General features: G+C 41.3%; 1 protein-coding gene across 1 annotated transcript in view; it reads left to right on the forward strand.

Moving 5' to 3' along the window:
- The first annotated feature begins 4956 nt into the window (after positions 1-4956).
- Positions 4957-13217, forward strand: part of denr.S (density-regulated protein S homeolog) — an 18148-nt gene continuing 9887 nt past the window's right edge. Inside the window, exons 1-6 of the mRNA XM_018242533.2 lie at positions 4957-5089; positions 8684-8804; positions 9972-9991; positions 10964-11048; positions 11623-11706; positions 13017-13133. Of these exons, the coding sequence (XP_018098022.1) occupies positions 8693-8804; positions 9972-9991; positions 10964-11048; positions 11623-11706; positions 13017-13133 (418 nt within the window). The 5' untranslated portion in view covers positions 4957-5089; positions 8684-8692. The remainder of the gene's footprint in view (positions 5090-8683; positions 8805-9971; positions 9992-10963; positions 11049-11622; positions 11707-13016; positions 13134-13217) is intronic.

Genomic DNA, 13217 nt, shown 5'->3' on the forward strand with positions numbered 1-13217 from the left:
TATATTTTTAGTAGTATGTGCCATTGAGTAATCCTAAATAGAAAATTTCCATTTTAAGAAAAAAGGAATACCCCTGGGATCCTTACGATTCGCAGTGCACACATACAAACCACACAAACCATACATGAGCCAACTAATGGACAAAGTTATGTCCTCGTTTCGACATTTCTTTCCAGCTGCAAAGTTCTCTCCAGGCCCCCGCCATAGCTGCAGACCCCCAACCCATCCCCCCGTGGCCTCCCTGCCCGTACCTTTTCTATTCCAGTGTTGTACCTGGGGCCAGAGCGGGAGGTTGTGGACGCGGCACTATAAAAAGAAGGACCCTTCCATCTGATGGAAGGTGCTACTTTTGGTATACCTGTTGTTTATGTTGTTCATTTTGGGGTGTATAGTTTTCCTTTATTTTAAAAAGGAGTTTATGTAACACTGGGTTGCCAATTGTCCTTCACTACTTGAACAATTCTAGCATCTGGCAGCTGCAGGACTTTCAAAGTGCTACTCTATATTTCAAATAAAAAAAAAGTTCAATCTTTTCTGTTTTGGAGGCTCCTATCTATTTCAATCAAGAAACAAGCAAGCATGATGCTTTCCTATGATTTGGAAAACAGATTTAAATTTAAATTTTTTCGCGATATTTTCCCTTTAGAATAAAAGTATTCAAACAATAAACCCAAAAACAAATACTGTCTGTATGTTAGATTACTGTACCTTTAGTGGAGGAGTGAGTTGTAATGTTGAGTTCATAAGTATTCTGCGACTGGAACTAGCAGTTCTGTGGATATAAAACATTTAGAAAATAATTAATGTTAGTATAGGGAAAAAATTGTATATATATGTGTCTGTTTCAAAAGAATGCTTGCCATGTCCTTATTTTCATTTAAGGAATGTGTATCTCTTTGAATGTCACATGAGCCAAATGGGTATACACAGGGCTGCCCTCAGGGGGTACATTTGTACAGGGCCCAGGCCTAAAAGGGGCCCGGATTTGCTGCACTTTTCGAATTATCCAGGCCCCCCATGACAGCGCCGAACCACTGAAGTCCCGAAGAGCCAAAGTCCCAAACAGAGAAGAAGCTGCAAAACGACCCGAATCGCCAAAGACCCAAAGGCGCAAAAAGACCTGAAGCCACAAAAAGACTCAAAGTTGGAAGGAGCCTAAGGTAAGTTCCACTGAACAACAATGTGTTTTCTTTTTTATTTATTTAAACCTCTGGCCAACAATGTAATAAAGGCCTGTGGTCTTTTTATAACTTGGGTGCGGGGGGAGGGGTGTTACCGTTTTTAGTGCTGTTTGTGGCCTTTTTACTGCGGGGTGGATCTGGGGTGGGGGCTGGAGTGGGCAGGGACCGGGGGCCCAGAAAATGTTGTTGTACGGGTCCCTGTGATTTCTGATGGCAGCCCTGGGTATACACACAGCTTCGTTTACACCCTACTTTCAGTCAGTAATTCACTAGTGTATGATGTCCCAATGATCCTGACCAATATGCGTGAACTTTGGATATCAGCTGGTTTGTTGATCAGTCAGACAGTTTGAATGAACAAAACAACAGGAAGGCGGCCATACCTATACAGCCCCTCATGAGGAATCCATTGAGCCTGTGTAACAGTTGGAAACCATTCTAATCAGCCAGTATAAATGTACAGAAAGCATTTTAGGACATCCTGAAGCAAAATACCTGTCCTTCATGCAATGACCTATGCCTTTGGAATGGCGCATCGGTTGCTTTTTCCGTCACTCATCGTCCAAATCTGTAGTCACACCTCCGTCCTCTACCCTCCCTTCTCAGCCATCAGTCATACGAACTCCGCCCTCAGCCTTCTGCCCTCAACCTTCCGCCCTCAGCCCTCCATCCTCCTCCCTCAGTCATCTGCCTTCCTCCCTCAGTCCTCTGCCTTCTGCCCTCAGTCCTCTTCCTTCAGTCCTCTTCCTTCCTCCCTCGCTCGCTCACCACTGAGGACAGTGCTGAGGACAGAGGGTGGAGGGCTGAGCAGGGAGGGCTGAAGGAAGAGGACTAAAAGGAAGAGGACTGAGGGCGGAGGATGGAGGACTGAGGGCAGAAGGCGAGGGCAGAAGGCTTAGGGCTGAGTTCGTATGACTGACGGCTGAGAAGGGAGGGTCTCTACGGAGGTGTGATTGCAGATTTGAACGATGAGTGATGGTAAAAGCAACTGATTCGCTATTCTGAAGGCATAGGACATTGCATGAAGGACATGTATTTCACTTAGGGTTGCCACCCGGCCGGTATTTTACCAGCCTGTAGGGTTGTCACCTGGCCGGTATTTTACTGGCCCGGCCGGTAAAAATTATGGTTGATCCCAATGTTATTAATAGGGAAAAAACATAAATATATAGGAAGGCCGGTATTTTTTTTCAGAAAAGGTGGCAACCCTACCGGCCGGTAAAAATTATGGTTGATATCCATCCTGACCAGACAGGGTTCATGCCTAAGAGGTCCACAGCTGTCAATTTAAGGAGATTATACTATAAAATGCAAGTACCACATGACAACTCGGGGTCCAGGGTGGTGGTCTCCCTGGACTCCGAAAAAGCATTTGACTCGATAGAGTGGCCTTACTTGTGGGCGGTATTGGAGCGGTATGGGTTTGGCAAGCAATTCATTAAGTGGATCCAGTTGCTTTATAGCAATCCCACAGCACAAGTTCGGGTAAATGACACTACCTCCTCCACCTTTCCGCTGAGTAGGGGGACTTGCCAAGGCTGCCCACTGTCACCGCTCCTCTTTGCCTTGGCAATAGAACCACTAGCCACCAAAATCCGCCTGTCTCCACATCTATCAGGCTTAAAATATGGCCCCGTGGAGGAAAGGATATCCCTCTACGCGGATGATGTCCTCCTTTATTTGGCGGACCCAGGCCCCTCCTTGGCAGAGGTGCTAAATATTTTTTCCAACTTTACGAGATATGCTGGCCTTCGCATAAATTGGTCTAAGTCGGTAATTTTTCCCTTAGAACCCTCCCTTGAACAGAACCAGACAGCGGACCCCCGCTTAAAGTGGGTTACAACCTTTAGGTATCTTGGGATTAATATTCACCTTGACCCCGAACAATAAAAATGGTATTCCTACCAAAATATTTGTACCTGTTCCATAACTCTCCGACCCCATTATCCAAGCAAATCTGCACCACCATTCAAGCAATGATAACACCTTTCCTGTGGAACAACAAAGGAGCTAGAATCTCCTCCGCTAGATTGATGGCCCCGTATGCCAGGGGGGGCCTGAGTCTCCCCAATTTTTACCTTTACTATATTGCGGCCCAGCTTAGCTATGTTAATTGGTGGCTAACTCAGGACTTAGATAACCCCAATGTTATATTGCAGGCCAGGCTCTTAGGCTCACTAGAGGCCCTAAGGAACTATGTGTATAGAAAGCCTAGGGATTATCCAACATTACCTCCTTGTATGAAAGCCCCTTATACGGCCTGGGTACATATGGTCAGATTAACTAAAACCAAACAGCCAATACTTTCTCCAATGTTGCCCCTATGGAGGAACGCCCAGTTACAGCAGTTTTATAATGTGGAGGCCATGGGCTACTGGACCTCGAAAAACATCAAATATTTGGGAGACATTTTAGTGAACTCGAGGTTTATGGACATGGCAGCGTTGAGGGATAAGATTGCTACTCCTAATTTACCCATGTATCGGTACCTTCAGCTACGGCACATATTTTCGGCACAATTTGGCTCAGGAGACCTAGAAATGGTGGTACCAAAAGTCCTAGCACAATTAAGTAAGGAAGAAGCGGCTAAAATGGTCTCGATTTTATATTCACTTCTCCTGACATCCACTGCTTCGCCTTTTCAGTCAGCCTATAAGCAATGGCAGGTAGATATGCCCGGTCTGAGTGAAGACCAGTGGGAAGAGACAACGGGCAGACTCTACCAATTCTTGATTAGCTCAAGAGACAGGTTAATACAATACAAATTTCTAATGCGGATATATCTCACTCCTAACAGGCTCCACAAAATGGGAAGACTACCCATTCCCACGTGTAAAAGATGTGGGGTGGCAGATGGAACCTTTTGGCACATGGTATGGTCGTGCCCGGTTATTTCCAGATATTGGTTCGATATCACACTGTATATTGTTGAGGTCCTGTCCCTGCCCCCACTACAAACCCCCGAAATATGCCTACTGGGTGTAGTTGACGACATGGTGCCACTCAGTAGTACCAGGATATTACTCAGATCCCTACTTTTTTATGCCAAGAAACAAATGACCATTCACTGGATGGCCCCCCACCCTCCCCAAAGACCGGGCTGGATTGGGTACGTGAACAAGATGCTCCCGTTAATTAAGTTGAAGTTGACTTGTTTCTCCAATATTTATTGAAATTGTATATGAATTAGGGCCTCGTGGGGCACCTATACCTCCTGGGCCCCCTGCAGCCGCAGGGTCTGCTTCCTCTATAGTTACGCCCCTGTCCACAGGTCCAATCTTTGACTAATATGTTCATAACAGTAGAATTAAGCACCCTGTGTCTATATTATAAAGTGTACAGATTAATACACAAGAAACGTCATATTTATACAATTACTTACACATATTAAAATCCAGAATCACCTTTGAATTTGAATCACTCACCAAGCGCCTGGTGTAAAGTGATGTGTGCACTATTCTCTATTCTACTCTCAGAAGCAGAGAATACAATAGAGAATAGTGCACACATAACTTTACACCAGACGGCTTGGTGATTCAAATTCTCTTATTTCATATTATGAAACAAAATTTATTACAGCAACAAGTATTGCATGTGTGTGTGTTGTGTAACTTTGTTTCCAAAAGGTGCTGCGGATATCAAGTGTAACCAACGGCCAATAGACAAATTAATACAGGACATATTCATAAGTAACGCCTTTATTTCAGTAGCATTCTGGGACTTGTATTGCAGCTGTTCATTTGTACTGTAAATTTTAAGAAACGGGAAACTATATTTACCAGCATGCACTAGTGATAGGCGCAAGCTGTATCACATGATGAACCCGAGCCAATCAATGTGGACGCTACCCTAAAGCGAGGCTTGGAGGAGGATCTCAATTCCTTGCTTCTCAATTTGGCATAACCGAGGTAGGAAAAAATAGTGGGCGAAATAGCTTACTAACTCTTAATGTCCGTTTTGTTGTACCTGCTCGGTTGTCATATTATAGTCTGCCGAGCCGCTGCCGCCGCCCTGTGATTCTGACGCATCATGGTTACTGGGCTATTTAGGTTCTATAAGGCTTGGGATTTGAGTAGTCAGTGCAGCATGAGACACCACGGGCTGATCTACCATTGAGACTGAATCAAATATGGCTTGTGTCGTAATCGGTTTTAATGTCAATTACCAACCTCTTTCCTTTCATGGGGCTCAGCTGTGTTTAATATTGTGTTGTACAGATGCCACTGCCAACAGAACTAAACTCCATACTGTTAAATTCATAGGATTCCAAATAAGTGTCCTTCATTTGTTATGCGGTGTCCTAGGCGTGATGTAGTCTGTTCTGATCATATTAGTGACTGGTGTAAGAGATTTTACACTTACAGTGTGCATATTAGTATTAATAGCCTTCCCCCTAAAGCCTTGTTTTATTTATGTGATTCATCTGGCATTTCCTAGTACAGGTATGGGACCTGTTATCCAGAATGCTCGGGACCTGGGGGTTGCCAGATATTGGATCTTTCCTTACTTAGGATCTTCATATTACTAAAAAATTCATGCAAGCTTTAAATAAACCCAATAGGCTGGCATTGCTTCCAATAAGGATTAATTATATCTTAGTTGGGATCAAGCTACTGTTTTATTATTGCAGGGGAAAAGGAAATCATTTTTAAAAAAACTGTATAAAATGGAGTCTATGGGAGATGACAATTCCGTAATTCTGAGCTTTCTGGATAACAGGTTTCTGAATAACAGATCCCATACCTGTAGTACTAAAACTTTTATATGCACCTTCTTCACAGCTTGTCATTCTATGTGCCCCTCCCCATTTACCCTATCAGTTGTCACCAATATCAGGCCCAGAATTGTGGGTAGGCCCAGGGGGCGGCAGAGAGCTGGGGGCGGAATGCTGGCTGCATTGAAACTTGGGACTGAGCAGGAGATTTGTCAGTTTGAATCTCCCATCTAGTCACCAGCGCTGGCAAACAAGAAACTACTAAAGCGATGGAGCTGAGCAGTGGGGCTGCGTGAGAGGATCGAGTTGTGTATGGGGAAGCAGGTCCGGTGCATGGGGGATTGGGTTGGGTGGCCTATGGGCGCACAGTATATAAATCTGGCCCTGATCAATATGTTCTCCTACCTTTGTGGTTTGTTTTCCTCCCCCAGTCACTCGTCCTCCTCCCTACTACATTGGTTTGTTACAGTAACTGTACCCTATTGCTAATGTTTGGAAAAGTAAAAATCTAAATCTCAGCAGGAAAACCATAACCATTTCTTTTATCATTGATCTTATTGCCATTACAATGGTTTCCCAGACTGCCATGGGAAGCGGTCCTGTCTGCTCTACTTGATACAGTGATTTTTTTTTTTTATAAGGATCCGCACTCATTCAATTTTCTGCTGTTTTTTTTTATTATATTATCACCAAAAACAGTACAATACTGTTTTTGGTGATAATATAATAAAAAAAAACTGCAGAAAATTGAGTGAATGTGGATCCGTATACAAAAATCACTGTTGCTAAGGGACCTTGCTGGGTCAACGGAGAACCAGCACCACTAGTGCAGCTGAAGTGAATTGCAGGAATGCGGTAAATACAACACATTACTCCTTGATACAGGCACAGGCCCTTAAAGGGCCATTAGAGTTTACAATTTATATACTGTACTAGATATTCCTATAGCTACCCGTAATATTTTATATTACAGGTGGGGCCTGGCCAAATGTTTCATAAACCAATGATCTAGATTTATGACTACATTTTACAGAATTCCTTGTCCCATAGCCTCCCGTATGGCACTACCTGAAACCAAGGAAGAAGAAAAATCACTAAAAACAAAAAAACTACTAGATAGAAAATATAACCAAACAATATATATGCAGCCTGCATAGAGCTACAGTGGTGTGAAAAACAATTTGCCCCCTTCCTGATTTCTTATTCTTTTGCATGTTTGTCACACAAAATGTTTCTGATCATCAAACACATTTAACTATTAATCAAAGATTAGTCAAAGATAACACAAGTAAACACAAAATGCAGTTTTTAAATGAGGGTTTTTATTATTTAGGGAGAAAAGAAATCCAAACCTGTGTGAAAAAGTAATTGCCCCCTGAACCTAATAACTGGTTGGGCCACCCTTAGCAGCAATAACTGCAATCAAGCGTTTGCGATAACTTGCAGCGAGTCTTTTACAGCGCTCTGGAGGAATTTTGGCCCACTCATCTTTGCAGAATTGTTGTAATTCAGCTTTATTTGAGGGTTTTCTAGCATGAACCGCCTTTTTAAGGTCATGCCACAACATCTCAATAGGATTCAGGTCAGGACTTTGACTAGGCCACTCCAAAGTCTTCATTTTGTTTTTCTTCAGCCATTCAGAGGTGGATTTGCTGGTGTGTTTTGGGTCATTGTCCTGCTGCAGCACCCAAGATCGCTTCAGCTTGAGTTGACGAACAGATGGCCGGACATTCTCCTTCAGGATTTTTTGGTAGACAGTAGAATTCATGGTTCCATCTATCACAGCAAGTCTTCCAGGTCCTGAAGCAGCAAAACAACCCCAGACCATCACACTACCACCACCATATTTTACTGTTGGTATGATGTTCTTTTTCTGAAATGCTGTGTTACTTTTACGCCAGATGTAACGGGACGCGCACCTTCCAAAAAGTTCAACTTTTGTCTCGTCGGTCCACAAGGTATTTTCCCAAAAGTCTTGGCAATCATTGAGATGTTTTTTAGCAAAATTGAGACGAGCCTTAATGTTCTTTTTGCTTAAAAGTGGTTTGCGCCTTGGAAATCTGCCATGCAGGCCGTTTTTGCCCAGTCTCTTTCTTATGGTGGAGTCGTGAACACTGACCTTAATTGAGGCAAGTGAGGCCTGCAGTTCTTTAGATGTTGTCCTGGGGTCTTTTGTGGCCTCTCGGATGAGTTGTCTCTGCGCTCTTGGGGTAATTTTGGTCGGCCGGCCACTCCTGGGAAGGTTCACCACTGTTCCATGTTTTTGCCATTTGTGGATAATGGCTCTCACTGTGGTTTGCTGGAGTCCCAAAGCTTTAGAAATGGCTTTATAACCTTTGAAATTGAACTCAGGTGTGATAAACCACAGTTAAGTTATTTTTTAACAAGGGGGGCAATCACTTTTTCACACAGGCCCATGTAGATTTGGAGGTTTTTTTTCTCCCTTAATAACGTAAACCTTCATTTAAAAACTGCATTTTGTGTTCAATTATGTTCTTTGACTAATAGTTAACGGTTTTTGATGAGCATAAACATTTAAGTGTGACAAACATGCAAAAGAATAAGAAATCAGGAAGGGGGCAAATAGTTTTTCACACCACTGTATATGATGGTGTGAAATGTTCAGAAGTGTTTGAGTACTTTACTCAAAAATTATCATTTTTTGCTGTCATTGTCTTTTTACATTAACTTGGATTTCTTATTAAACGGCACTTTGTTTGCTATATATTTCAGTTACAATAAATGCAGTGAACATATTACAGTATCCACTTTTCTTTTCCCACTTCAGGTCTAACAGATGGCCAGTACAGCTATTGAGAATGCAGAGCCGATACCATCAGACTGCAAAGGCAATTTGAAAATCCCTAAAGTTGATGGCGATTTTCCTCTTAAAGTTCTTTACTGTGGAGGCAAGTGCATAATAGGGTTTAAATAAATGCGCTTATTAGACATGATTTTATAGAAGAGTCCATCATGCCTTTTCTAAATTAAAATTAAATGCATTTTGCAGATTTTAGGTAAAACAAAATGAGTTGGATAAGCTCATTAGGAGTTGAAAAAAGATGGCAACTCCACACAGTGTGTCTGTTTTTTTGTTTGTTATATGTTGTGTAAACAATACTCTTCATAACATCAAGGAGATAAATAATACAGTAAATTAAAAAAATAAATTAAAAATGTGGGCATAAACATTCTGCTAGAAATTGTAAAATTGTGCTCTGATTAACTTTTTTTCATGTTGGGTATGGGTTTGTGCACCATCATTGAGTTCATTCTGCTTCCAGGTGCTGTTGGATCCATTTACCCTTTCAACAGGGTTGTTTAGTGAGAGTCCTTTTTGTTTCATTGGTACCAGGCTGCACTATTATAATGTTTTCTCATAATTATTGTGATGTTGTATCACTGAGCATACTAGCACTGATCTATCCACATGATCTCGTGTAGGTTCTAATTTTTATATTGGAAGTATGGCATAATGTCCATCTTTCCCTATTTTGAACATGAACATAAAACAGAAAAGCAGTCCTAGAATGTTTTAAACCTCTTTGCTTTGGAAACATGAATATTTATAGACAGCATAAGGACATACACAAAAACTTGTATAGTTTTATTTAGTCGGGACTTTTGCCTTCAGTAGTTTTTTTTAATAAATGCAGTAGCATTACCAGCAATGAAGGACAATGATGTTTTACATGCCCATTTTTTTTACTCACCTCTTAAATGTACCATTAAAATGGCAGGCAACCCCCACAGTTCCCCCGAAATAAGGTACACTTTGATGCACCTGTGGTGGTGCCAGCTTTGTCTCATCTAAAAATCATTAGTGCAGGTTTTAATCAATAATTGCCTGACAAATAATAATGTGGGTGTCATCAGGTGATACCTGATTAAAATAAAGAACCCGGAAAACCTCCTGATATATTCCCAAGCACCATTGGTCTAAACCAGGTTTTCATGATTTGCAGAAATGCAGTTCACTAGAAATTCATTCAAGTATAATTATTTACAGCTGTGCATTTTAAATGACATATATATATATATATATGGAAATTAACTATTCTTTCTTTTTCCTTTAGTGTGTTCTCTGCCAACAGAGGTAAGACCTTTTCAATAGTTTTGGTTTTAATTTAATTTAATGAGATTATTATGCCTGTTTAAATCTTCATGCGCATAAGAGCATGTAAAGCAGCTGGTGCAGGGACACTGCTGGTATCAGATGGTACAGGTGTCCAAGCTTGCACAAGCGTCCGTTTTCCTGATTAGCTCAAGTTACTAACACTATAGGTTTTTCATGGTTAAAATATTAGGCAAAAAGTATGTTAAGCACAAGTGCTGTTTCTTAAGCTCATGTTGAAAGGTTCTTAAAGAAGGTTGCCCCTTTAAACACCTTTTGCCTAATGGGATACTGTCATGGGAAAACATGTTTTTTTTCAAAACACACCAGTTAATAGTGCTACTCCAGTAGACTTCTGCACTGAAATCCAATTCTCAAAAGAGCAAACTGATTTTTTTATATTCAATTTTGAAATCTGACATGGGGCTAGACATATTGTCAGTTTCCCAGCTGCCCCAGTCATGTGACTTGTGCCTGCACTTTAGGATGGAACTACTTTCTGGCAGTCTGTTATTTCTCCTACTTAATGTAACTGAATCAGTCTCAGTGGGACGTGGCTTTTACTATTGAGTGTTGTTTTCAGATCTACCAGGGAGCTGTTATCTTGTGTTAGGGAGCTGCTATTTGGTTACCTTCCCATTGTTCTTTTGTTAGGCTGCTGGGGGGGGGGGTGATATCACTCCAACTTGCAGTAAAGAGTGACTAAAGTTTACCAGAGCACAAGTCACATGACTGGGGGCAGCCGGGAAACTGACAATATGTCTAGCCCCATGTCAGATTTCAAAATTGAATATAAAATAGTGTTTGCTCTTTTGAAAAAAGGATTTCATTGCAGAATTCTGCTGGAGCAGCACTATTTACTGATGCGTTTTGAAAAAAACATGTTTTCCCATGACAGTATCCCTTTAAATATAGAATTTTCCCAGTTCTTAACATTTATTTTCTGTTTTGCAGTATTGTGAGTACATGCCTGACGTTGCAAAGTGCAGACAGTGGCTTGAAAAGAATTTTCCAGATGAGTTTTCAAAGCTTACATTAGGTAATGTCTGCATGCATCTAATTTAATTCTAAAGATATTGCCATTGGTGTAGTAAAGAGCTGTACATAATTCTAAATTTAACCAATTCTTATTAGGCTAATGTCGCAAATTGCAAAAAAAAGTCCAAGATTTGGAGTACAATAAAATGTGGTGCCCAATCTGGAAACTGCTGCTCCAAAAGTTCAGTGTATCAATTGGATATAAATGAAATCAGATGGCACACACTGTAGCAATCATGCTAAATCCTTATGGTAATTTATTGAGATCTCCACATAAGATTTCTGAGGTATAACCTCCTTTCTCAAGTGCTCTCACATGTGTAACTCAGGTCACAGGTATATAAAGATATAGGGGTGATAACTCCTCCCCCCCTCATTAAGTGACATCTCCAAGTGCACATACCTAAATTACAATATAGACAATATATTGGCCAAATACCTGTAAAGTAACATGGGAGTGCTTAATGTCACAAATTGCCAGTGCACCCTTTGTGTAGAAACATGTATGAATGTGATGCATCTGTCACTGGGCACATAGGCCAATTTATTGTTTTTTTACCATTTTCTTTCCTAAGGAATTATTCCAAAACAAGAAACTGGTTCTGTTGAAGGCCACGCAACTTCAGGTGAAGAAGAAGAAAAAAAGAAGCAAAAAAGAGGTTTGGAAATCTTGGCATTCTTTGTCTAGTTTTTAAAAGAAGCAAAAAAATGATAAATCATTCTTCCCATTGTCTTAAAAAGCGACTGTCATTATTTTAGAATTCTGAAATTAGATTTAATGATTTATTTGTGAGCTCCTCGTCCTTTTATTGGTTGCAGACTGCTCAGACACACTGAGTTGCTTACGGATTACAAACAGCCTGGTCCTGTTTTTTTGTAGGAGAAATAAATTCAACACAGAGCTGGTCACCATGAGTATGCATTTCAGCACAGTAAAAACAGTAAGGGAAAACCATAAGGGAAAGTAGGGTTGAGACAATCTTCGAATGTTATGGGGAAAATATTTCTCTGGTGGGTGCCAAGAAGGCAGGCCCTGATTTGGGGAGAGGCCGCCTAGGCCTAGGGTGGCAAGATGTTAGGGGCGGCAAGTAGGTGCCCCTAACATCTTCTCTAACTCTAATCCACCCCAACCCGGGCTCCTGACTGCTGTGCGCCTGTGCTCTACTCAGCTCTGTCTTCATTCCTACAGAGAGATAGTAGAGAGCGCAGAGCAGTGGCGGTGCTGGTGCAGAGCTTCTCTTCCGGGCTGCGCACAATGACGTCATCACATGACTGCGCATGCGCGTTACCGTGGCGTCACTCGGCGCAGCCGCGGTGCCACTTCGCCAGCCTGATTTGGACTAGAGGGAGGGGAGCTGGGGAGGCACAGTAGGGGCAGGAAGGGTAAATCCAGCCCTGCAAGAAGGAAAGTGTTTTTTTGTGTGGTGCTATGCAGTCAGTAAGAAAACGAAGGGGCAGATTTATCAAAGTGTGAAATTAGAGCTCACCACAGAAAAACTCACTCACTTTCTATTCATTCCTATAGGATTTCTAATAGCATATTTATCAAATGTTGAACTCAATTGATAAATATGATTCTAAAACTCCCATAGGAATGAACAGAAAGTGAGGTGAGTTCTAATCTCACACTTAAATCTGCCCCTAAATCTTACAGGTTCACATGTAGTAATATTATTCTATTTACTTATAAAGCAACAACATTATCTGTGGCACTGTACATAAGGGTACATTGTTTACAAACAAACGGATACATTGTTGTATCGTTTCTTGGAAAAAAGTTCAAGCATTTGTCTCTTGTTGTCCTGGAATTAGTCTATTATTGTGAGAGACTGGAAAGTAGGAAAATAAAATATCAAAAGTCGTACAATTTGTCAGGCAATGTATACTTTATTTGCTTTATGTTCCTTTAATTTAGCATAACTTTTCTATAAACCCAAACTTTACCATGTATATTTTTTTCATTCTATTGGTGGCCGAGGTCAAATTAAGCAGAAGAAAAAGACTGTACCTCAAAAGATTACTATAGCAAAAATTCCCAGAGCCAAAAAGAAATATGTCACAAGGGTCTGCGGCCTTGCAACATTTGGTAAGTGCACATTCTTTTCACCTCTCCCATTGTCCACACTATCTGTCTGCCACCTCATTATCACTTGGTTCTGATCCATTGTGC

The sequence above is a fragment of the Xenopus laevis genome, chromosome 1S (genome assembly GCF_017654675.1).
Source record: "Xenopus laevis strain J_2021 chromosome 1S, Xenopus_laevis_v10.1, whole genome shotgun sequence".
In the NCBI taxonomy this organism is placed as follows: Eukaryota; Metazoa; Chordata; class Amphibia; order Anura; family Pipidae; genus Xenopus; species Xenopus laevis.